The sequence below is a fragment of the Erinaceus europaeus genome, chromosome 8 (genome assembly GCF_950295315.1).
Source record: "Erinaceus europaeus chromosome 8, mEriEur2.1, whole genome shotgun sequence".
In the NCBI taxonomy this organism is placed as follows: domain Eukaryota; kingdom Metazoa; phylum Chordata; class Mammalia; order Eulipotyphla; family Erinaceidae; genus Erinaceus; species Erinaceus europaeus.
The window spans coordinates 9,865,876-9,891,964 of record NC_080169.1 but is presented as its reverse complement, the minus strand read 5'-3'; the positions used below and the strand labels follow the sequence as shown (position 1 = coordinate 9,891,964).

Genomic DNA, 26,089 nt, shown 5'->3' with positions numbered 1-26,089 from the left:
GAGAGAAATCGAGAGAGGAAGGGAAGACAGAGGGGGAGAGAAAGACGGATACCTGAAGATCTGCTTCATCTTTTGCTTGCGAAGTGACTTCTCTCCTGCCCCCCGCAGGTGGGGAGCCTGGGGCTCGAACCAGGATCCTTGTATGGGCCCTTGCGCTTCACATCATGTGCACTTAACCTGCCGCACTACTTCCTGGCCCCCAAGATGTAGGTGTTTGTATGTCATCATGCAGCAGGACTCCATGGTTTTCTCCGCCTCCTCCCTATCCCAGTTCCTCTTGCTCAAGACTCTGTATTTCGAACCTCCCACCTGTAAGTGAGATCATTCGGTATTTGTCTTTCTCTTCTCGGCTCATCTCACTTAAAATGTTGCCTTCAAGTTCCATCTAAGATGAGGCAGAGGAAATGGCTTCATCACTTTTAGTAGCTGTGTGATATTCCTTTGTGCATATATACTGCAACTTTCTTAGCCACTCACCTGTTATTGGACAGCTGGTTTGCTCCCAAAGGTTGGCTGTTGCAAACTGTGCTGCTCTGAACATAAGCAAACCTAGATTCCTTCTCATAGGTATTTTTGTTTCCTTTGAGAAACTGCCGGGTCATAGGGTGGGTCCATTTCTAGACCTAGTTTTGAGAAAATCTCCAAACTGTTCTTCACAAGAGCTAAACCATACGCCTGTGTGGCCGAGTCTTTATGCTATCTGTAAAATGTTTAAATAAATAAATAAATAAACCAGTTTATATTCCCATCAACAGTGCAGAAGTGTCTCTTTTACCTCTTTTTTTTTTTTAACATTGGTCAAAATATTTATTTTTTCAAGGTTTTTCATATAGAAATGAGAATGTTCGCAGTGGTAGATAGCATAATGGTTATGCAAAGAGACTCTCATGCCTGAGACACCAAAGTCCCAGGTTCAATCCCCTGCACCACCATAAGCCAAAGCTGAGCAGTGCTCTGGTAAAAACAAAAAACAAAAAACAAAAAAAAAAAGGAGAATGTCCAAGTGTTTACTAGTCAAATAAACACATATTGCTAATTTAACATACGTTATGTATATATGTACTTAACAGGACTTTATGGCAGGACGTCCTACCATAGTTTGGTTTGTCATATCTCCGTTACTGATAGCCCATTGCTTAGTGTTACTCTTCAATTCTCCCTTCCTTTGTTTGGGTTTAATACATATTAAATTTTTTAACCTTTTCTTTTTCCCTTATTAGAGGATTAATGTTTTATAGTCGCCAGTAAATACAATAGTTTGCACATGCATAACATTTCTCAGTTTTCCACATAAAAATACAACCCCTACTAGGTCTTCTGTCATCCTTTTCCCGGATCTGGACTCTCCCTCACACATCCACCCCAGAGTCTTTTACTTTGGTGCAAAACACCAACTCCAATCCAGGTTCTGTTTAGTGTTTTTTCTTCTGATCTTATTTTTCAACATTGTATTCTCTCTTTCTTGACCCCGAACCTTTGAATTTTTTTAGTCCTTCCTCCGGGATACACTCCTTTCCAAACCAGCTTCCATTCCCTCCTGGATTCAACTTAGTTATATATGACACCTTTTCTGAATTCACTCTTCTGTTAGTACCAGCCCCTTTTATTGATTTATTTTTGTCTCCAGGGTTATCGCTGGGGCTCGGTGCCTACGCTGTGAGTCCACCGCTCCTGGAAGCACCTTTTGCATTTTGTTGCCCTTGTTCTTATTGTTGCTGTAGTTACTGCTCTTGTTGTCTTTGCTGTTGTTGTTGGATAGGAAAGAGAGAAATCGAGAGAGATGGGGAAGACAGAGAGGGAGAGAGAAAGACAGACCAGACACCTGCAGACCTGCTTCACTACTTGTGAAGCAAACCCCTGCAGGTGGTAGCTGGGACGGAGGGGGGGGGGAAGGGGGGTAGAAGTTGCTCAAACGGGGATCCTTGAGCTGGTTCTTGCACTTCTTACCATGTGCACTTAACCTGCTGAGCTATAGCCCTGCCCCCAGCCCCTTTTATTGTAACTACTGTTCATCCCATTTACAATAGTCTCTTAGCAGACACTGTAAACACACACACACACACACACACACACACACACACTATATTTGCCCACAAATACAGATAAATTAATCTGTATATAATAATTTTTGGGACAATGTAATTTTTAAAAAGTCACAATTTAGATTATGGAATGGTTAATGTACACCCATACCTTATGTAATATCTTACATATTTGTATCAACTAACAACAAATAATTGAGTTACTTAGAAGGAGTACTATAGGTCAGGGTAACTTGTGAGTAGGTTAAGAGTTCACTTAGAGGCTGAGTGGCGACTTACCCTGTGGCATGCACGTGTCACCAAGCAAGAGGATCCAGTTCAAGCCCTTGGTAGGGGCTTTATGAGTGGTGGATACAGTGTTACAGATGCCTTTGTTTCTTCTTCCTCCTCCTCTTCCTCTTCTTTCTCCTTCTCTTTTTTCTGTTCTCTCTCTGTCTCACCCTCTATCAGAAAGAAAAGAAAATTGTCACTGGGAACAGTGGATAGGCTATGTAGGCAGGAAGACCCGGTGACTACCTTGTTGATGACAAGGACGACTACTACAAGTAATAATAATAATGAGTTGTTTTTTTTTTTAATTTCTTATTTTATTTATTATTTTTTATTATCTTTATTTATTGGATAGAAACAGCCAGAAATTGAGAGGGAAAGAGGAGATAGACAGAGAGACACCTGCTTCACCACTCACAAAGCTTTCCTCCCGCAGGTGGGGGCCAGGACTCCAAGCCGGGTCCTTTCTCACTGTAACGTGTCGCTCAACCAGGTGCGCCACCACCTGGCCCCAATAATAATAATGAGTTCATGTAAACATGGTAGAATTAATAGTGTTACCTGTTGAGAAGTTTGACTAAAGCAGAAATATCCAAGGGTTTCCTTTCTAGCTTATTTTGGTAGGGTAAACCTAAAAAATTCCCCCAGACAAGGTATTTGCCTTTTATATGATTTGGGGATATGAGAGAAAGAAGAATTCTTCTTGGTTACTGTTGTTTTTATTTGCAAAGGTATCCATGGTCTGAAAGCTCATTTCCTTTTTTTTTTTTAATATTTATTTATTCCCTTTTGTTGCCCTCATTGTTTTACTGTTCTGGTTATTATTGTTGTTGTTACTGATGTCGTCCTTGGATAGGACAGAGAGAAATGGAGAGAGGAGGGGAAGACAGAGAAGGGGAGAGAAAGATAGACACCTGCAGACCTGCTTCACCGCCTGTGAAGCGACTCCCCTGCAGGTGGGGAGCCGGGGGCTCGAACTGGGCTCCTTGCGCTTTGCTCCACGTGCGCTTAACCTGCTGCGCTACTGCCCGACTCCCTGAAAGCTAATTTCTAAACCGCATTCCTTTATGCATTCCTGCAACCAACCTTGGATAAGACCCAGTAGATCCGTCTTCCCCAGTCTTGCCTCTTCAGTGTTCAGCATAGCAACTGTCATATCATAAGTAAACATCAAGTGAAGGGTGAATGAGTCAGTTCAGCAGGGTGTGTGGGCAGATTTCCAGCTGGATAATCTTTCCTGCCTCATTCCTTTCTTCCAGTAGTTCTTGTGATCAGGATGCATTTGTCTCATGGCAGTTCCCATCCGAGGCTTTGCACACTTATACTCACCTGATCTCTTTTTTGACCACCAAAGAGAGACTCTCCCATTGCACTTCTTTCTTTATTTCTTTCTCTCCTTTTGTTTATACGTATTTTTAAATTTTTTATTTGTCATTAATAGTTCATTACAAGATTATAAGATTGCAGTGTATAGTTCACTCTACACCCACCACCAAAGTTCTGTAACACCCCCACCCCCACCCCCACCACCACCTTCCCAACTCCCAAAGAAACGACCAGAGTTCTCACAAGTCTTACAGTTTACTTGCTTCTGATTTGTTTGGATTTTCTTTTTATATATATATATTTTTTTTTAAATTTATTTTCCCTTTTGTTGTTCTTGTTTTTATTGTTGTTGTTGTTGTTGTTACTCATGTTGTCGTTGTTTGATAGGACAGAGAGAAATGGAGAGAGGAGGGGAAGACAGAGAGGGGGAGAGAAAGACAGACACCTGCAGACCTGCTTCACCGCCTGTGAAGCGACTCCCCTGCAGGTGGGGAACTGGGGGCTCAAACCAGGATCTTTATGCCGGTCCTTGCGCTTGGCGCCACATGCGCTTAACCTACTGCAACATCAGTAACAATAATAACTACAACAGTAAAACAACAAGGGCAACAAAAGGGAATAAATTAATAAATATTTTTTAAATCTTTAATTAAAGGGGGAGAGATACATTCCTCCATCATAGTGTTGGAGGGAATGGCGAGGTTAAGAAGATCCCCTTTGGGTTTGTTTGTGCTCCAATGAAAAGAATTTCAAAGGACACACATTCGGGTATATGGTTTCTAAATTCTTTATTAGAAGTGTAAAGTTCAGAAAGACTCAGGGTCTTTCTGATTTCCCGAGGGTCTTTGGGCCCAAAAACCCACCTAAACACCACAGGCCAATGACCAAGCCCAAGACACTGCCCCCACCCCCCTTTGTCCAAGATCTGCTTTATAATCCTTCTTACATCACACAGAGGCCCACTTTTTATTTTATTTTACAGATTTTTAAAAATATCTTTTTATTTATTTATTTTCCCTTTTGTTGCCCTTGTTTTTTTTTTTAATTTGTTTTTATTAATTTTATTTTTGAGAGAGATGGAGAGAGAGAGAAACACCAGAGCACTGCTCAGCTCAGGCTTATGGTGGTGCGGGGGATTGAACCTGGGACTTAGGAGTCTCAGGCATGACAGTCTGTTTGCATAACCATTATGCTGTCTCCCCCGCCCACTCATTATTTTTGTAGTTATTATTGTTATCGTCGTTGTTGGTTAGAGCAGAAAGAAATGGAGGGAGGAGGGGAAGACAGAGAGGGGCAGAGAAAGATAGACTCCTGTAGGTGGGGAGCCGGGGGCTGGAACGGGATCCTTACACTGGTCTTTGTGCTTTGCGCCACCTGCGCTTAACCCGCTGTGCTACTGGTACTCTGTTTTACCAAGCACTGCTCAACCCTGGGATTGAACCTGGGACTTTGGTGCCTCAGGCTTGAGAGTCTCTTTGCATAATCGTTATGCTATCTACCCTCACCCTACAGAGTTCTACAGTGGTTTCCAGGGATGCAAGGGACCCTGGTGGGGATTTATTTCAGCCTTTGTCTTTAAGTGCCTTCGTTTGCATTTTGTGACCTTGACAATGAAGTAAAGAGAGGGTTGCTGCAGGATCAAACACTGGCATTTCTGGCCCTTCTGGTTAATTGAAGGGTACCTTCTGGTTACTTGAAGGGTACGGAGGAAGAGGTTGCTCGAATGCATAAGCAGACCTCTAACAATTGGGAATACTTTTCAATCTTTATGTTTGTCACTGTCGTGCTTTCCAGAAATACAGGGCAGTAGAAAATCATCTATACATCTAAGTCTGATTTATTTGGAAATCGGGAGGGCCTGCATTTTTTGGTTATCTTTCCTGGAATTGGCTTTTGTTGATTTTTCTCAGTCTAGGAGTGTATAGAGGGACAGGAGGGAGTGTGGTGTTTATCTTCTCCTTTGGAGATGGACCTATGATCAGAAAGCTTGGCACATCCTGATTGACGAATTGGCTCATTACAAAGAGATAAAACAGAAAGTGCCATTTTGGAAATTGATTTTCCAGATTATTTAATTCCGTGATTACACAACTAAATTTATGTTGTTTAGATTTAGTATATTTTTCTTCTTCTTTCTATAATGTATTCCACTATTTGTTTGTTGAATAACTTACATATTGCTTCTTTGGATCTTGGCAACTTAGGTAGTCAACCAAATTCCTTAAGAAGAACTTGTGTTTTCATTATAATTTTGACTAAAAAAAAGTTGGAATTTAAAGGATTAGATAAAAAACACATATGCCGAGTAACTTTCAAAACAGTGTAGGGTAGGGGGTATGTAGCATAATGGTTATGCAAATAGACTTTCATTCCTGAGTCTCCATGGTACCAAGTTCAATCCCCAGCACCAACACAAGCCAGAACTGAGCACTGGGTGGGATTTAATTACTGGTCTCTTTCCAGAAAAGAAAGTTTGAGAAGGTAGTCAACAAAACTTTATCAAATTGTAAAAAAAGCTCCTTACAGAGAAGAGTTACACTTTTAGTTTTAGCAAGATAACTCAGTTCAGAGAATAAAAGTGTTAAAAAAAAAAAAAAAAAAGCTCTGTGATAGTTTCTGTAAAGAATTGAAGGTCCTTAATTCTCTTTCAATAACAATTTTTTCTACATCCACAATGGATTATAACGGACATCAATATTACTGTTAACATTTAGATTCGATTCAGAGAAGTACTTCTCCAAAACTGAAATCTATAGTCTCTGGGTTTTAGATGATCTTAATATTAAGCCTGTATATATATATATATATATATATATATATATATATATATATATATATATATATATATGCCAGTAGCACACTTCTTAAAAGGAAGCAGATTTCAATTAGACACATTATGCATCCACACCTAGGCATTAGATAATTAAAGGCAATATTAAACTAAATATGTAGAAATTATGTATTAATTATAGGTTAATGGCCCATGCATTTTTAGTGAGTATTAGTTTATGACATACATTAGAAACTTTTTTTTTCAAATCACACATTATTTATCATGATGTTACTTGAACAAGTATTTGTATATGATGTTTTAGTTTTAGTTTTGCTTTAACTCTGTACAAGCTCAGTTTCCTTCTTCTCTCTATTGACCTGTACAAGGTAAGGGGAGGAAGGGATATATAGCAATATTGGCATTGATGCAGAGTTCCCATAATGAACCTCTGAATTCACTGTGAAATGATGCCAGCAAATATTGTGCCATAAATTCTTTTTCAAAACACTCTTTTAAAATGATATTTATTTAATTTGGTTAGAGTCAAAGGAATTGAGAGCAAAGAAGGAGATAGAGAGGGAGAGACACACTTGCATTATTACTGTTTCACTAATGAAGCTTCTCCCCTGACGCTCACCACAGACTTGAACCTGGGTCCTTGCATACTTTAATGTGTGTGCTCAACCAGGGGCACTACTGCCCGGACACTGTACTATAAATTCTGTTCTGCTTTAAGTGTGTGAGTGTGTGTGTGTGTGTGTGTGTGTGTGTGTGTGAGAGAGAGAGAGAGAGAGAGAGAGAGTGTTGTGATTAAAATATAGTCTCATGGAGAATCCTTTTTTTTTTTAAGCTATACCTCATCTAACATGATTCAACCTTTTTTTTTAATATTTATTTTATTTATTTATTCCCTTTTGTTGCCCTTGTTGTTTTATTGTTGTAGTTATTATTGTTGTTGTTGTTGGATAGGACAGAGAGAAATGGAGAGAGGAAGGGAAGACAGAGAGGGGGAGAGAAAGACAGACACCTGCAGACCTGCTTCACCGCCTGTGAAGCGACTCCCCTGCAGGTGGGGAGCCGGGTTCGAACTGGGATCTTTATGCCGGTCCTTGTGCTTTGCGCCACCTGCGCTACAGCCCAACTCCCTGATTCAACCATTTTAAAGTATATAACTCACTGTGTTTTTGGTGTAGTTACAGAGTGAGAATAATCTTCACTTCAGTCATTTATAATATTTCCATTAGGCTAGAAAAAAATCTTACCCGGGGCCTGGATGGTGGCAACTTGGTGGAGAACATATGTTACAGTATGCAAGGACCCAGGTTCAAGTCCCAGTCCCCACCTGCAGAGGGAAAGCTTCACAAGTGTTGAAGCAAGGCTGCAGGTTTCTATCTCTCTCTCTCTATCCCCCCCTTATTTCTGGCTGTCTCTATCAAATAAATAAAGATAATTTGGGGAGTCCGGCAGTTAAGCGCATGTGGCACAAAGCTCAAGGACCAGTCTAAGGATCCCAGTTTGAGCTCCTGACTCCCCACCTGCAGGCGAGTCATTTCATAGGTGATGAAGCAGGTCTGCAGGTGTCTGTCTTTCTCTTCCCCCTCTCTGTCTTCCCCTCCTCTCTCCATTTCTCTGTCCTATCCAACAATGATGACGTCAATAACAACAACAACTACAACAACAATAAGAAAACAAGGGCAACAAAAGGGAAAATAAATATAAATTTTTTTTTAAAAAAAGATCATTTTAAAGAATTAAAAAGAAAGAAAGAAGTCTCGTCTCCTAGTATCCTCTCAACCATAGTCGTCGTCCCCCCCCCCCCATCTCCTTTCTTTTGCTTACATTGGCCTAGATTGGGCATTTATATAATTGGAATCATACAATGTGTGTCTTTTGTATGTGTCTTCTTTGACTTACCATAATGTTGTCAAGCTTCAGGCATGTTGTAATGTGTGTCAGCAAATTATTCCTTTTTATATACTTTTGTTTTTAGGATGGAGTTCCACTGCAGGGAAACATGTGTATGGCTTAAGTTGATACAGATGCGGGGTGAGGATTTTTTTCCCCCAAAATGTATTTACTTTTATGAGAGAGGGAGAGGGAGAGAGAGAGAGAGAGAGAAGGAGAGAGAAATGAGAGAGCAAGTAAGAGAGATACAAGCATTCTTCAGCTGTATCTCACGTTAGTGTTAGAGACTGAACCAGGGGCCTCTGGGACCTCGAGCAGACAAATCCTGTGCCCTAACGTTGAGATCTCTCCTTGACCTTCCTGCTCTCATAGCCGACTTTTCGCCAGGCATTTACCTTCTTATAGAACTTGCCCTTTCTTACACATAAAATGATTTTGTTGTAGTTTTATCTTGAAATAAGATTTAAATAACTGTCACAGGGTCCCCCTTTTAACCATAGTATAAATCTGACAGGACATTAAAAATAGTTCACTTCTATTAGGAGAATGAAATTTTATATCCAGAACCACGCGTCTTATTTTTCTGTTTACTCCTACGTATCAGAGAACTCTGAGACGTGGATATTTGTATTAGCCGCAGGAATTGAAACAGTTGTTTTTTGCAAGGTCTTTGGAAAGGTCCCCTATTCCACCACCATAGCTATTACATAGCAAGCAGCTTTTAGAATACTCTGTTCAGAAGATTGATGGACGTCACCAAATCCATTGAAATTATTTTATTTATCTAAAATTAAAGTGCATATTGAGATAAAAGGCCTATTTCAGCCCTGATAGTCTATGATTTCTGCTTATTTTTCTACTTGTTCCTAGTAAAGGCTTTAGGAATCCAATCTCAGTCTGTCCTGAATAGAACCTATGTCACGACAGTTGTAAAACTTCAGAAACGTGGGAGTCGGGCGGTAGCGCAGCGGGTTAAGCGCAGGTGGCGCTAAGCACAAGGACCAGCGGAAGGATCCTAGTTCGAGCCCCCGGCTCCCCACCTGCAGGGGAGTCGCTTCACAGGCGGTGAAGCAGGTCTGCAGGTGTCTGTCTTTCTCTCCCCCTCTCTGTCTTCCCCTCCTCTCTCCATTTCTCTCTGTCCTATCCAACAACAATGACATCAATAATAACTACAACAACAAAACAACAAGGGCAACAAAAAGGAGTAAATAAATAAATAAATTTAAAATTAAAAAAAAAAAAATTTAAAAAAACTTCAGAAACGTTACACGGTTTAAATAATGCACCAACCAAGAAAGCATACGCCGCCTTGCAAATGGAAAGTTATGAGGGATTCTTGTCAAGAGATTTCTTTCTGACAAAACATTTAGCTACATTTCTCAAATTAGTGTTCGTGTGATTTAAATTTTAATTGATTCTAAATGATTCGCCGTCTTCCTGTAGATTGTTAAATAAAGCTGTAGTTACAGACTTATAATGTAAGGTCGATTAGCAAATTGAAAACTGAGCTTTCTGGAAAGTGTTGGCTTGTTTATATCTCATCTTTTTTAAAAATATTTTCTATTTTATTATTTTCTATATTTATTTATTTATTTCCCCTTTTGTTGCCCTTGCTGTTTTTCATTGTTGTTGTAGTTATTACTGTTGTTACTGATGTCATCATTGTTGGATACGACAGAGAGAAATGGAGAGAAAGATAGACACCTGCAGACCTGCTTCACCACTTGTGAAGCGACTCTCCTGCAGGTGGGGACCCAGGGGCTTGAACCAGGATCCTTATGCCGGTCCTTGTGCTTTGCGCCACGTGAGTTTAACCTGCTACGCTACTGCCCGACTCCCAATATCTCATCTTAAATGTTTCAAATTAATAAAGTCTACTGAACACATGAAGTAACTTAAGCCTCTTTTATTCACTAACCTGATAGCAATGGGAATAGATTTAGAAAGGATCAAATATTTTCGGTTTGGTATTCTGAGAAGGAAATGTCTCTGCTTTTTATTTATGTATTCATTATGAGAGCAGTGCTCATCTCTGGCTTATGCTGGTGTAAGGAAATGAACCTGGGACACTGGAGCCTGAGGCATGATGATCTTTTACAAAACCATTTACTCTCTCTCCAGTCCTATCCTATTCCCCCTGCCTTTTTTTTAAAGTGGAATCAAATAGTGGCTTGTTCATGGGTTAAGATAAAGAGAAATATAACAAATGACTGAACTGGAAATTAAACTGCAAGTCCATAATGCTATTCCATTGCCTTGGATATTTATATGTAAAATGTGCTACTATGTAAATCCTTTTCTTATTTTTCATTTTATATATATATATATATATATATATATATATTCCCCCCCCCCCTCCAGGGTTATCTCTGGGGCTTGGTACGAATCCGCTGCTCCTGGAGGCCATTTTTTCCCTTTTGTTGCCCTTGTTGTTTATCGTTAATGTTAGTATTGTTATTGTTGGATGGAACAGAGAGAAATCGAGAGAGGAAGGGGGAGAGAAAGATAGACACCAGCAGACCTGCTTCACCACTTGTGAAGCGACTCCCCTGCAGGTGGAGAGCTGGGGGTTCGAACCGGGATCCTCATGCCGGTCCTTGCACTTCGTGTCATGTGCACTTAACCCACTGCACCACCGCCCACACCCCCTTTAAAATATTTTAAAGCCCCGGCTGCCCACCTGCAGAGGGGTCTCTTCACAACCTGTGAAACAAGGCTTCAGGTGCCTCTCTCTTTTTCTCCCCCTCTCTATTTTCCCTTTATCTCTCAATTTCTCTCTGTCCTATCCACTGCTTCACCATACATGAAGCTTCCATATATTGGGTTGTCTGACAAGTCAAGATGCACTTTTGCATAGAAAAACAGAAAAGAATAACAGCCATGACTTTTCCAACAACCCAACAGCACTGGGACTTGGATTCAGGGTCTCGCGTTTGGTAAGGTGCTCTCTAGAGTGTCTCCAAGTACTTCTTTCCTAATAAAATAATAATAATAATAGTCAGTGTGTGTGTTCACAGATGTTTGTGTGTGGTGAGAGAGCCTCATTAAAGTTCATACTTTTTACTTTAGCATGTAATTTGTGCTGCAGAAAAAATGACAGCATACTTTGTAAGACCTTTCAGGTTGGTGAAAAAGTTCTGTGTGGGTGGGAGCGGTAGCATAACGGTTATGCAAACAGACTCTCATGCCTGAGGCTTTGAAGTCCCAGGTTCAGGCCTCCACAGCAGTATAAGCCAGAGCTGAGCAGTGTTGTAGAGCCAGATGTTGTAGTGCGCGGGCCGCAGAGAAGAGGGGGGGGGGGGTCTGGAGCGAAGCGGGAACACAAATCTTTATTTGCGCTGGCACCTCAGAGTTGGGTGCTAGAGAAGCAGGTTGGGCCACGTGGAGGTAGAGAAAATGGCCACCTCATGCAGTAACCTTTCCTGCGTCTGAACACCAGAGTGGAGCACTGGCAAGAGAGCGAGGTGTGGAAGAAGAAGGGCTTTTATAGGAGCAGCTTTCACGAGAATGGAAAGGGGGAGGAGTAACCATAGCACTCCAGGATAGGATGATAACTCTCATGAGAATGGAGGGGAGAGGAGTAACCAGAGCACTCCAGATATCGCGGGGATATAGACAATGTCCTGAGGGCACAACATGGCTGAACAGGCACTCCAAGAATGTCCCAACTCTCAACTCTCGCGGGAACTAGCAGTAGCCTGAGGGGACAACATGGCAGATGTGACTGCATTGGAACAATTTTCCAGCAGAGCAGTGCTCTGGTAAAACAAAAACGTTCTGTGTTGTTTCAGAAACAGTAGATACTGACAGCAAGACTGGTATGTTATATATATATAGGCACAGGGGAGCTGTATGGAAATTGTGGTGAGAGTTCCGCCTCCAGTTTTACATTCCTTGCCTTCCCTGTTTTCAGGTGTACTTAATGGTAGTATTTTTTCATCATGACAGTGGGAGGAACTTACTTTTTAAAGCTAATTTAAAGACTGGACAGATTGAAGCAGCAAGGCTTCTATGTTTTGATGAAGACACTTCCTAAGCAGAGTTTAACCAGTGGTGTTCAGCCTCCCACATACACCTTTGGCTCCTCCTCAGAGGAAGTCGCTTAGGATGGAGGAGTCTTCTCCACCCAGAACTAGAAAACCAGGCCTCTGGGGAGCCGGACGGTGGTACTCCCGGTTAAGCGCACATAGTACTAAGCACAAGAATCTGGGTTTGAGCCCTGGCTCCCTACCTGCAGCAGGGGACACTTGACAAGTGGTGAAGCAGGTCTGCAGATGTCTTTCTCTCTCCCTATCTCAATTTGTCTCTGTCCTATCCAATAAAATGGGAAAAAATGGCCACCAGGAGTGGTGGGTTCATAGTGCTGGAACTTAGTCCCAGAGACCACTCTGAAAGAAAAAAACAAAACAAAACAAAAAGGAAACCACACTGCTGGAGCAAGAATCCATGCAGTCATATGGCTGGGTGACATGGATGAAGGAGTGATGTCCTATATATTAACTCGAATATTACTTTGCAATTAAGGGAAAAACAAACAAAACATGTGTCCTTTGGGATTGAATGGAGATGGTTATGCTTAAGGAAGTAAAGAAGGAAGTGAAAGACACCTTACCAGCTCTTATGTGGAACGTAGGCGGTTGCAATATGTGAAGTTGGCGGGAGAAACCATAACCCGAGTGTTTCTAAGACTTTGTTAGAACAATGGTGGTTACCTTTGGGGGTGGGGGGAGCAGGGGATCACTAAACTTTGGGTAATAAGTGTGGTGCAGAACTATACCCCTGTAATTTTATAATCTTGTAAACCATTATTAAGTCTGCTGGGAAATTGTGCAGATGCAGTCACATCTGCCATGTTCCCGCCAGAGTTGGAACATTCTCGGAGAGCCTGTTCCGCCATGACAAAGTCACTAATAATAGTGGGGTTGGGGTGGGGAAATGAGGAGAGTCAATGGAGATCTCCCTAAAGGAAAAGAAAAAAAAAAGCAAAAAAATAATAATAAATTCCTAAACTCCACTGACTGCTTGAATGAGAGCTTTCTTTGCAGACCTGTGAAAATTTGGAGTGGACATGCATGCATTTCCTCTAAAGGGTTAAGAAAAACTCAGGGATAGATAGCATAGTGGTTATGCAAAGAGACTACCCTGCCTGAGGCTTTGAAGTCCCAGATTCACTCTTCTGCATCACCTTAAGCAAGAGCTGAGCAGTATTATGGTAAATAAAACAAAATAAAAGCTGTGTGCCAATACCAAGCCCTGGTGATAACCCTGGAGGCAAAAAAAAAAAAGGAAACGAAAGGAAAGACATTCCCACCCCCTGCCCTAGACAAATAGTGAAATAAGGAAGCCAGAAGAAAGGAAACCGCTACCCTCCCCACCCCACCTCCTTTAGATTTTTTTTTTTTTTTTTTTACCAGAGCACTGCTCAGCTCTGGCTTATGATGACATAGGGAATTGAACCCTGGACTTTGAAGCCTCAGACAAGAGTCTCTTTGCATAACCATTATGCTATCTACCCCCACCAAGATCATCTTCCTACACCACTCTAATGCCCTTGGTTGAGTGTCGGGCTTCCTTCCTGTAGTGAACCCTTCAAAGTACTGCTACTTCTTCTATTTCCTGGTCAGCAGAATAGTTTCCGCCACCTATGTCTGTGCTCTCAGAGCACCGCAGGTCACATGGCGATGCTGGGTCTTGCTTGAATCATTCTGCTACATGCCTCATCCCAATTGCCATCTTACTGGTTTCTGATGGGCTCCTGATATGTTTTGTTTACTTCATCGACTGTTTCCTAAAGCAAGCGCTTACTATCCCAATTGGAAAACCGAAGAAATAGATTCATAGAGAAACTCAGTGACTAGACTTGAATTTCTGGGGGAAATGCTTGGTCCTGGTGTCCCTGTCTTGTTCATTCAGAGAAGGAGAGCTCAGAGTGGCCTGCTGAGAGAGTCGGCATACAGCACTGTAATTTACACCATCTATCTTTCTAGTGCTTGGGCCTCTGGCAAATTGCATGTCTTTGTGTTGGATTAGTTTGGAATTTAATCATGCATTATTTTCCCTCCAATTAAATTATTTATATATTTGATTAACGTTTCCACTGCTAGAAAGCCAAATTTTCCATGAAACCACAAATAAACACGTGCCCATTGGACCACAAGCCAGCTCCTCATGGGATCTGTCTGTTGTATGTTAAGAATTCACTGTGCTTTGATCTTCTGAGCTACTTAGACTTTTTTTTTTCCCCCACCAGGGTTATCACTGGGGCTAGGTGCTAGTATTACAAACCTACCACACCTGGCAGCTATTTTTTTTCCCTGTCTACTAGAAAAGTGTGAGGGGGACCAGGCGGTGGCACACCTGCTTAAGTGCACATAGTACAAAGCTCAAGGACCAGGGTTCAAGCCCTCGCTCCCCACCTGCATGGGGGAAGCTTCACAAGTGGCCATGTAGGTCTGCAGGTGTCTATCTTTCTTCCCCCTCTCTCCCTCTCCCACTCCTTCCCTCTCAATTTCTCTCTGTCCTATCGCACAGATTGGATAAAATGACCACCAGGAACAGTGGGTTTGTAGTGCCGGCACCAAGCCCCAGCGATAACACTGGAGGCAAAAAAAAAAAAAAAAAGTTTGACAACACCACCCGGTCTGATTCATCACCTTAATTTTACCAATGAGAGCATTAAAGTCCAAATAAGTAAATTGACCTATTCTAAGGTACAGAGTTCACCGGAAATCAGTCTAGGATGTATCTTCTGATTCCCTCTCTCACCCTGCTCTTTCCACTGTAATCTGAAGTCTTTCTTAAATGAGCAGCACACCTGGTTGAATGCCCAAGCCCCTGATCCCCACCTGTAGGGGAGAGAGCTTTAAGAGTGAAGCAGCACTGAAGGTGTGTGTGTGTGTCTCTCTCTCCTTCTCTATCTCCTCCTTTCCTCTCAATTTCTCTCTGCCCTAGGAAATAAAAGTGAAATGAACACCAGGAGTGGAGCTATGGATTCATCCTGTAGGCACTGAGTACCAGTGATAACAACAATGGGAAATAAAAGAATAAAAAACAAAGAAAAAGAAATAAAGAACTTACTGCAGTGGGGCCGGGAGGTAACACCTGATTAAGCACACACATTACAGTGTGCCAGGATCCGAGTTCAAGCCCCCGGTCCCTACCTGCAGGGGGAAGAAATTCACAAGTGGTTAAGGGGGTCTGCAAGTGTCTCTCTGTCTCTTTCCCTCTGTCTGTCTCTCCCCCTCCTCAATTTCTCTCTTGTCTCTGTCCAATAATAAATAAATAAATATTTTTTTAAAAAATTACTGCAGCTACCAAAATATCATTGTAAAAAATAGCAGATAGGATACAGAGACACCAAAAGATTTCTATTTCCTAGACTTTTCATTTTGAAATTAGCTCCACAAGCTACTGTAAACTTAAGATACATTTGAATTACCCAGATAAGCAGAAAGATGTCTCTGTGTTTCTTTACAGTAATGGATTACATCCCGGAGCATAAAGACAAATACCAATGAACCTGATATGCTCAGGGAGGTTGTAGACATTTGTTTTAAGAACAATAATGTGTGGGCTCAAACCAAATTTGCACCCAGAATTTTGGTCTTTGTCAGAACGGTTTTAGAAAACTACAGAGGCAGGTTAGACTGACTTCTGGTCTGCACTAAGAGGATAGCTGGGTAAATTCTCAGGGGCTAACCTTCTGGAAACAGGAGGTCGCCACCCCTCCCCCTCCCTTTAGCCCATGTGGAAGGAACACTGGGTGTAGGTGCGTGCTGATCAGCCTGGGATTTTCAAACATTGTTCCAGAGGCCAAGGTTGGTGAAACTTGTCATGGTTTAAAGACAACATTATTATTTTTTCAATATTTATTTATTCCCTTTTGTCGCCCTTGTTGTTTTATTGTTGTAGTTATTATTGTTGTCGTGGTTGTTGGATAGGACAGAGAGAAATGGAGAGAGGAGTGGAAGACAGAGAAGGGGAGAGAAAGACACCTGCAGACCTGCTTCACCGCTTGTGAAGCGACTCCCCTGCATGTGGGGAGCTGGGGGCTTTAACCGGGATCCTTAGGCTGGTCCTTATGCTTTGTGCCACGTGCACTTAACCTGCTGCGCTACCGCCCAACTCCCACACGACATTATTATTTTTTAAAATTTTATTATCTATTTATTGGATAGAGACAGCCAGAAATTGAGACGGTAGAGGGGAGATAGAGAGGGAGAGAGAGAGAGACACCTGCAGCTCTGCTTCACCACTTGTAAAGCTTTCCCCCTGCAGGTGGGGACCAGGGGCTCGAACCTGGGTCCTTGCACACTGTAACATGGGCACTCAACCAGGGCCCTCCCCCGCCTTTTGGACTTTTTTAGTCCTTGCTCTCATTAATTCATTTTTCTTTCCTTCTGTGCTCCTTCCTCACCATTTAAAAAATTTTTAAATATTGGATAGAGACAGAGAGAAATTGAGGGGGGGGTGAGAGGAAAAGAGACAGAGACACTTGTAGCCCTGTTTTGCCACTTGTAAAGCTTTCCCCCTGCAGGTGGGGACCAGGGACTTGAACCTGCATCCTTGCGCACTATAATATGTGCACTTAACCAGGTGTGCTACCACCTGGCTGGCCTCCCATTTTTAAATTTTTTATTAGTGATTTAATAATGATCAACAAGATTGTGAGATAAGAGGGGTCCAATCCCACACAGTTCCCACCACCTATCCCCTCTATTAGAGGCTTCCCTATTCTTTATCCCTCTCTGGGAATATGGACCAAAATTCTTCATGGGGTGCAGAAGGTGGGAGGTCTGGCTTCTGCAATTGCTTCTCCACTGGATATGGGTGTTGACAAGTGGCTCCATATCCCCTACCTGTTTCTATCTTCCCCTAGTGGGGTAGGACTCTGGGGAAATGAGTTTCTGCCCAAGGAGTTCTTAGCCACTTTTGTTTCCAGTTTTAAACTTCCAACTTCCTGCCGCTTCAAAACCTTCCTTCCCTATACCTGTCAGTCACGTGGCTTAAAGATACTGTTTGGGAGTTTCCACTTCCCTTGCCAGTCTGCCTGAAGGAAGGGACTGCTTTTCTCTCCTCCCATAGTCTAGGCCTCCACTGAGTTAGTGAGCCAGAGAGAGACAAACTCCTGCATAAAGGGCATCTCCCGTATTGGTCTGCCCATGTCCCTGAGCAACACCAGTTAATTGTGTCACTCTCTTCCTTGGTGGGCAGATGTCCAGGGGCTTGGTTTTTTTTGTTTATTTGTTTTGTTTTGTTTGGCCTCCAGGGTTATTGCTGGGGCTAGGTGCCTGCACTACAAATCCACTGCTCCTGGAGGCTATTTTTTCTCCTTTTTATTGCCCTTGTTGATTTTTTTTTATCATTGTGGTTATTATTATGGTTATTGCTGTCATTGTTGTGGGATTGGAGAGAGAAGGGGAAGACAGAGAGAGGGAGAGAAAGATAGACACCTGCAGACCTGCTTCAGCACCTGTGAAGGGACTCCCCTGCAGGTGGGGAGCCCAGGGGCTCAAACTGGGATCCTTTCGCCAGTCCTTGTGCTTTGCTCCAGGTGTGCTTAACCCTTTTTAAAATTTTTTAAATTATTTTTATTTATTTATGTATTCCCTTTTGTTGCCCTTGTTGTTTTATTGTTGTAGCTAGTGTTGTCGTTGTTGTTGGATAGGACAGAGAGAAATGGAGAGATGGGGAAGACAGAGAGGGGGAGAGAAAGACAGACACCTGCAGACCTGCTTCACCGCTTGTGAAGTGACTCCCCTGCAGGTGGGGAGCCGGGGGCTGGAACCAGGATCCTTCTGCCAGTCCTTGTGCTTTGCTCCACGTGCAGGTGTCTCTCTTTCTCTCTCTCTCTGTCACCCCTTACCCTCTCAATTTCTGATTGTCATTATGCAATGAGTAAAGATAATTTAAAAAATATTTTAAAAGATAAGTTTCCAGGAGTCAGGTGCTGACAGACCCCCGAAACAGGCAAGCTTGAGTCCACTAGACTGTAGTGTGCTGAGTAAGGTCTCCAGCAGAGAAACTAGAAGATGTGCCTCCCTTTGCCAGAACTCCTGCCAGAGAGAGAGAGAGAGAGAGAGAGAGAGAGAGAGAGAGAGAGTGATGGAGAGAGAGAGAGATGGAGAGAGAGAGAGAGTCCAGTGGTAGCGCAGTGGGTTAAGCGCATGTGGCGCAAAGCACAAGGACCTGCGTAAGGATCCCAGTTCGAGCCCCTGGCTCCCCAACTGAAGGGGAGTCGCTTCACAGGCGGTGAAGCAGGGTTATTGCTGGGTCTCAGTCCCTGCACCATGAATCCACTGCTCCTGGAGGCCATTTTCCCCCCTATTGTTGCCCTTGTTGTTATAGCCTAGTTATGGTTATTATTGTTGTTGATGTCGTTCGTTGTTGGATAGGACAGAGAAATGGATAGAGGAGGGGAAGACAGAGAGAGGGAGAGAAAGACAGACACCTGCAGACCTGCTTCACTGCCTGTGAAGCGACTCCCCTGCAGGTGGGGAGCTGGGGGCTGAAACCAGGATCCTTACTCCTGTCCTTGCGCTTTGTGCCACCGGCGCTTAACTCGCTGCGCCACCGCCCGACCCCCCAATTCAGTTTTCTAAAAGGGATTTTGGCTTCATCCAACACTCCTCCTCTTTCCTCCCTCCTTCCCTTCAATCTTTTCCTTTTTTTTTCTTTGTATGCACATTAATCTAAGAACTCAAGTTTAATGTCCAATAACTTGGAAAACTTTTCAGTTTGAACTTCCAGAACTAATTCAAGAGAATGTTGATGGAGTGGTTTTATGTGATCTCCCACCACCCCACCCCACAAAGCGAATTTCTAGCATCTTGATGCATTGTGTGGTTTTAAATGTTAGATTCCTTTGCAGCACATTGCTCGTCTCTGCACATCAGCAGGACTTTGAAGAAACGCCAATGCTTAAGACAGTTGGCTTTCAGAGGAAATTTGCCTATCTGCAGAAGGTTAAGCTTCAGAAACCGCAAAGCAGTGCTGCAGATGTGTTTCTGTCTATCTCTCTCCCTCTCAATTTCTCTGTCCTAGCAAATAAAAATAATAATAATAAAACTTCCAAGAAAGATAAACACATGAATTCCTTGCTTTTCAGAGCTTTTAAAAATAAAATGGTAGGGGAGTCGGGCGGTAGCGCAGCAGGTTAAGCACAGGTGGCGCCAAACGCAAGGACCAGTGAAAGGATCCCAGTTCGAGCCACCGGCTCCCCACCTGCAGGAGAGTCGCTTCACAGGCGGTGAAGCAGGTCGGCAGGTGTCTATCTTTCTCTCCTCCTTTCTGTCTTCCCCTCCTGTCTCCATTTCTCTCTGTCCTATCTCACAACGATGACATCAGTAACAACAATGAAAAACAAGGGCAATAAAAGGGAAAAAATTAAAAAATAATATGGTAGTCAACATTCAAAAAAAAATTACAGATGTTTGCCCCGGGTTGTGCTCTGTGTGGGCCTGAGTGAATGTGTTCAGATTTTCTGAAACTATCTTGATAGTCTTTTGTGCTCAGTGACATAGCATGGATTCCCTTCTGTTTCTTGTATTTCCTGAGAACTGTTTAAGAAGAGGACTATAAATAACAGTCCCTCTTTTCTGGCATCATCCTGTAAAAACTGTAGAACAAACTTCTCTTTTCTCTCTCTCTCTCTCTCTCTCTCTCTCTCTCTTTCCTAGATCACTAAGCCCCCTAGTGGAGTAACTGGGAAAGGCAAGCTGTGAGCGTGTAATTTTTCCTAGTTCCCCCGAGACTTCATCACTTGGAAGTCAGAGACTAAGCAGGAAAGTAATTAAACACTCTGCCACTATTACCCAGCACAAGGAAGCAAAGCAGAAGGCAGCCTTTTTCACTGCACAGATTTCTTAGTGGTGTATGTGTTTCTGAGAAAGTACTTGTTAAAGTCACACACAACTGATGACACTCATTACCACGTATAAGAAAAGGGGTTCAAGTCCCCCTTTACCCACCTTCCGAGGGGGAGCTTAACAGAAAAGAAGCAAACAGGTCTGTCTCTTTCTATCTCCCCCCTCAGTTTCTCTCTGTCCTATCTAAATAAAATAAAGAAAAAGAGAGAGAGGTTTACCTAAGGAGTATCCTTGCAGAATAAAATAATCATAACAGGATCAAATGATCATGTAATCTTCATTTACCTTTTATTTATTATTGGATAGAGACAGATAAATTGAGAGGGGGAAGGAGACACACAGAGAGAGAGACCTACAACTCTACCACTCCTGAAACTTTTCCCCTGCAGGTGGGGACCAGGAGCTTGAACCTGGGTCCTTGTGCACTGTAATGTGAGTGCCTAACCAGGTGCATCACCACCAGGCCCCTCATGTAGTCTTGAGATGGGTGGGATTTTATTTATTTACTTATTTATTATTTTCCATTTTGTTGTCCTTGTTTTTCTTATTGTTGTTGTAGTTACTGTTGTTATTATTGATGTTGTCATTGTTGGATAGGACAGAGAGAAATGGAGAGAGGAGGGGAAGACAGAGAGGGGGAGAGAAAGACAGACACCTGCAGACCTGCTTCACCCCCTGTGAAGTGACTCCCCTGCAGATGGGGAGCCGGGGGCTCGAACCGGGATCCTTATGCAGGTCCTTGCGCTTCCCGCCATGTGCGCTCCCTACCTCTTGACTCCCTTGTTTTGTTTGTTTTATATTCCCCCTCTCCTGTTGTCTTCAGAGATGAGTAATGCATTTTCCATTCCATTTCTCTCCCTCTCTTTCTAACCTTCAGCATATAAACAACGACCATATTCACGGAGAGAAGAAGGAATTTGTGTGCCGGTGGCTAGATTGCTCTAGAGAGCAGAAACCCTTCAAAGCCCAGTACATGTTGGTGGTGCATATGCGGAGACACACAGGAGAGAAGCCTCACAAATGCACTGTGAGTACCCAGAAGCCACGGGGCGACCCCTTCAGGGTCCCACTCAGCAGGATCCATGGGTGAATCTTTTTCATATTTTCAAGGCTCTTGTTTTCAGTGATGACAATACCGGGGGGGGGGGGGGGGGAGCGTGGCAGGAAAAGTCTAGTGCAGAGTTACCACTGATAAGTGCCAGCATTTTGTGGCCTGGGAGTCTTAACACCCTGGCTTTGGAAGTGTTCTGAACTTGTGCTGTCTGACAAGACAGTTCTAGTGACTGTCTGCCTTTTGAGCACAGGAGAGACGTAGTAGCCCAAGGAACTGATGTTCTTAATTTTTTTAACTTAAATTTTATTCATTATTTATTTTCCTTTTTATTGGCCTTGTTTTTATTATTGTTGTGGTTATTATTGTTTTTGATGTCCTCCTTGTTGGATAGGACAGAGAGAAATGGAGAGAGGAGGGGAAGACAAAGAGGGAGAGAGACAGACACCTGCAGACCTGCTTCACTGCTTGTGAAGTGACTCCCCTACAGGTGGGGAGCCGGGGCTTGAACTGGGATCCTTATGCCGGTCATTGCGCTTTGCGCCATGTGTGCTTAACCCGCTGCGCTACTGCCTGACTCCCGCCCTTGTTGTTGTTGTTGTTACTATTGTTATCATTGATGGATAGCACCAAGGGAAATCGAAGGAGGTGGGGAAGACAGAGAAGGGGAGAGAAAGACAGACACCTGCAGACCTGCTTCACCTCTTGTGAAGCGACCCCCCTGCAGGTGGAGAGCTGGGGGCCCAAACCAGGATCGTTATGCTGGTCCTTGGTTTTGTGCCACATGTGTGCCTAACCTGCTGCGCTACTACCTGGCCCCCAATAAGTTCCATTTCAATATAGCCTCACGTGCCTAGCAGCAGAAGGACAAGCAGGGAGGTGGTGATGAGGAGGCACCAGCTGGCCCTGGGAAGGAGCAAATAGCCACTTGCCTGCCCTGAACAAGTGCCCGTCTCAGCAAGGGATCTGGGGTGAAGGCAAGCTCCAGCTTTGACTTGAAAAGCTAAAGTTAACTTTTCAAAAGATAACCTATAAGGCTTTCGAGGTTTGTTTTGTTTTGTTTTGTTTCTTATTCTCCTAGTATGTCTATCCTAGGAGGCAAGCTGGGACCCCTTCAAGTCTAATCCTTATTTTACTCAGGTGCCCGCCAGGCACCCTGGCCACTGCTCAGTCTTGGTACTTAACATTTTAAAGGCCTTTTGCAAACATGATCGAATTCCATGCCTTTGTATGGACACAAAGCCATATTAATGAACTTTGTGCTGAAGCTGAAATCGGTGGGAATTTGAAGAGATCAGTGAGCAGATAATGGAATCCATTGTCCACATTGAGTGGTCTATTTAAAAACAAAAACAAAAACAAAACAAAACAAAAAAAAACCCTCCAGGACTTTTTACTAGCACTGAAAATGCTTTCTCTCCAAAGACATGGAGCCCCTCTCTGAATCCCAATACATGCCGTTCAGTGGACTTTTGTTCCTTGATTTTGAAAAAAGCTGCTGGCCCTCCAAGTGCCAGTCTTTCATCCACTTGGAGGGAGTGTTCGGCATAAGCTGTCATTGTGTGGAGTAATCCAGATTTACCTGCTGTCCTCAGTTTGAAGGTTGCACAAAGGCCTACTCGAGACTAGAAAACTTGAAAACGCACTTGAGATCCCACACTGGAGAGAAACCATATGTCTGTGAGCACGAAGGGTGCAACAAGGCTTTCTCCAATGCCTCCGATCGTGCCAAGCACCAAAACAGAACACATTCTAATGAGGTAAGGCACCTCCCTGAAAGACGCTTTGGATACTGAGCTGCTGGGTGGAGATGTGAAGCCGGGGGGGGGGGGGGGGGGAATAGAAGGAGAAGATGGGCAGGTCCGTTGTATTTTCCTCCTGATCATTTTGAACCTGAGTAGCCACTTCATGTTGCAGATAAAGGACAGGAGTCTCCAAAGTAGGGTGAACACTGGGCCCCATTTAAAAAGTTATGCAGAAGAAGAAGGAATTCCTGCCTTCCTTCCTTATTTCCTTCTTCCCCTCCTTCCTTCTTTATTGATTTAATAAAGATCAGCAGGACCAGAGGATAAGAGGGGTACAATTCCACACAGTTCGCACCACCAGAGTTCCATATCCCATCCCCTCCATTGGAAGTTTTCCTGTTGTTTATCCCTCTGGGAGTACAGGCCCAGGATCATTATGGGGTGCAGGAGGTGGGAGGTCTGGCTTCTGTAATTGCTTCTCCACTGGACATGGGCATTGGCAGGTCACTCCATACCCCCAGCCTGTTTCTGTCTTTCCCTAGTAGGGCAGGGGTCTGGAGAGTTGGAATTCCAGGGCACATAGGTGAAGTTATCTGCCCAGGAAAGTCAGGATGGTGTTATGGTAGCATTTGCAACTGGTGGCTGAAAAAGCATTAGGATATAAAGCAGAACAAAGTGTGTAATAATCAGGAACCTAAAGGTAAGACTACAGCAGATGAGATTTGGGGGTCTCCATTTTGGTAAAAGCTAGTAAGTATTTTACATATATTCCAAGGGGCCCAAGACTTTACTAGCTATTATTGCCTGAGCCAGACAGCTAGCATGCTGGTGGGCTAAAAAGCTATTATCTGGGAAGATGGTGTCAAAGTTGTAAATAGGACTAGAAAGCTGGATCAAGGAAGAAAGTAGCTCCCAATTTATGGGGAAAGTATACAAATATCATTAACTGTAAACCCTATCAATTTGATCTGGAGCCCATATTCAGCACTGGAGCCCAAAAAAAACCCTCCCCAAAAATTTCTAGTTGCTCAGCTCTGCCACCTATTGGTCATATAGTAGGAGCATTTAGCTTGTAACTCCATCTACCTGGCCTGCCCGGAATAGTATGGATGCATGCAAAAGATGACGCTGAGAGTATCAAAGATCAATTTAGAAACACATTGACAGCCGATGACAGCTTACTACTAAGATAGTTGTTACTACTGCTACTACTACTACTACTACTACTACTAATAATAATAATAATAATAATAGTAGTACATTTACAGAACAGCCAGCCTTGGCCAGACTGGATTTCCAGACAATGTAAATTCCAGAGAGTCTTGAGAGTTATTCTCAGAAACCCAGTAATGTTTCTAGTCAGTTACTTAAGATAACTGTCAATTACTTCAAGATAAAACTTCATGGCATAGTTTATGTTCGTAGCTGAGGACTGAGGCCTAGGAGCAGCACGGGGAACCTAGCAGAGTAGAGGCCAGGAGTGGGCATTCCTACACTTCTCTAAAGCCCAGTACTTGCTGAGGAGGGAAAGCGGGAACCCTGGGGCACACTGAGGGGGCTGTCCTTAGTGATGGATGACCATTTTAACTTCCAAGCCCAAGGATCACAGGGTACCGAGTAAGGGTCCGTGAATCCCTGGGTGAGCCTCTTGATGGGATGATGAGGACCCCTTTATGTTTTTTGTTTTGTTGTTGTTCTTTATTCATGTAGAAGTTGATGAAAGAAAATTATTTCAAATTCATTTTTCTGACCTCACAGGCATGCCTATAAACATCTAACTTCTCCTTAAAGTTCCAGTTCTAATAATTTGGGCTCCTCTGTGAAGCCTTCTCTTAAATGAATCAAGATAGCTGAAAAATACACACACACACACACACATATACACGCACGCACACACACACACACACACACACACACACACACACAGGTTTGCCACATCTGGGGAAGAACTCATCAGCAATTGTTAACACGAGGCATAGTTCTGCCCACAAAATTTGCCTTCAGTTTGCCTGCAGTGCTGTGAAGAAGCATTTGCCTTGCTTGCATCTGTTATCTGCATCTGTGGGGTTACTGGTCAAGTCCATTCATGATCTGTCAGGTACAAATTTATGACAGAGAATGTGGTAAAATGAAAGTATATCATTCAGCTGACTGCCATTTGGCTTGTAGGTGGTCAAGATAATCTGCACCAACTTTCTGTTCAGTCGAACTGATAGACCACATTCTTTTCTAATGGCATTAATTAGACAAGACCCTCTAACAAGCACACTTCATAGAAGGGTTCACATGTCCAACAGACTCTTTGAAAGAGTCAGGCTATAATAACATTGAAGCTATTTGGAGTCTCTTATCAAACAACTATCTGAAGATATTTTAAAGGGTATGGCACGTCTCATTCTTATGTCAACAATATTTTTGATATATGCCGTGTGTGTGTGTGTTTACAGAATCTCAGAGAGTTAGAACAGTGAATTTGATAGAGACAGAAAGTGAATTAGTGCCCGTCAAAAGCTGGGGGAGAAGGAATAGGAGTGACTTTCTCCATGGCTGAAGAGCTTACTTAAATTATTACTGTGGATCATAAACATAAATAAGACTTTATTCACAAGCATGAAAATAAGTTGTGCCTTTTCTTTTAATATATATACAAGACTTAGGCCAGGTGTATGAATGCAGTTTTAGATATATCAAAATTAGGTCTGTCCTGGGAGCTGGGTGGTGGTGCACTTGGTTAGGCCCACATAGTGTTAAAGGCAAGGATCCACACAAGGTTCCAGGTTCGAGCCCCCCGGCTCCCCACCTACAGGGGAGATGCTTCACAAGTGGTGAAGCATGTCTTTAGGTGTCTGTCTTTCTCTCTATCTCTCCCTCCTCTCTCAACTTCTCTCTCTCAAATAAAATGGAAGGGGAAAGGAAAAAAATTTTTAAAAAAAGAGGCCACCAAGAGTGGAGGCAAAAAAAAAAATCACACTCATCCTGCAAATTCAGGTATGTGTACTTAGACAATTCTAGACCAATCTATATACTGCCTTTTATTTATCTGTGCGTTCACTGATTCAATAAACAAATATTGACTGGTTATGTGTCAAATACTTTGATACTCTTTTTTT

The 26,089-nt window shown here is 42.9% G+C and overlaps 1 protein-coding gene across 2 annotated transcripts in view; it reads left to right on the top strand.

Moving 5' to 3' along the window:
* GLI3 (GLI family zinc finger 3) overlaps positions 1 to 26,089 on the top strand; it is a 137,450-nt gene that overhangs the window by 94,569 nt on the left and 16,792 nt on the right. For both annotated transcript variants that reach the window (XM_060195879.1, XM_007535469.3), the window contains exons 8-9: positions 21,061 to 21,210; positions 22,830 to 22,994. In XM_060195879.1, the coding sequence (XP_060051862.1) occupies positions 21,061 to 21,210; positions 22,830 to 22,994 (315 nt within the window). The remainder of the gene's footprint in view (positions 1 to 21,060; positions 21,211 to 22,829; positions 22,995 to 26,089) is intronic.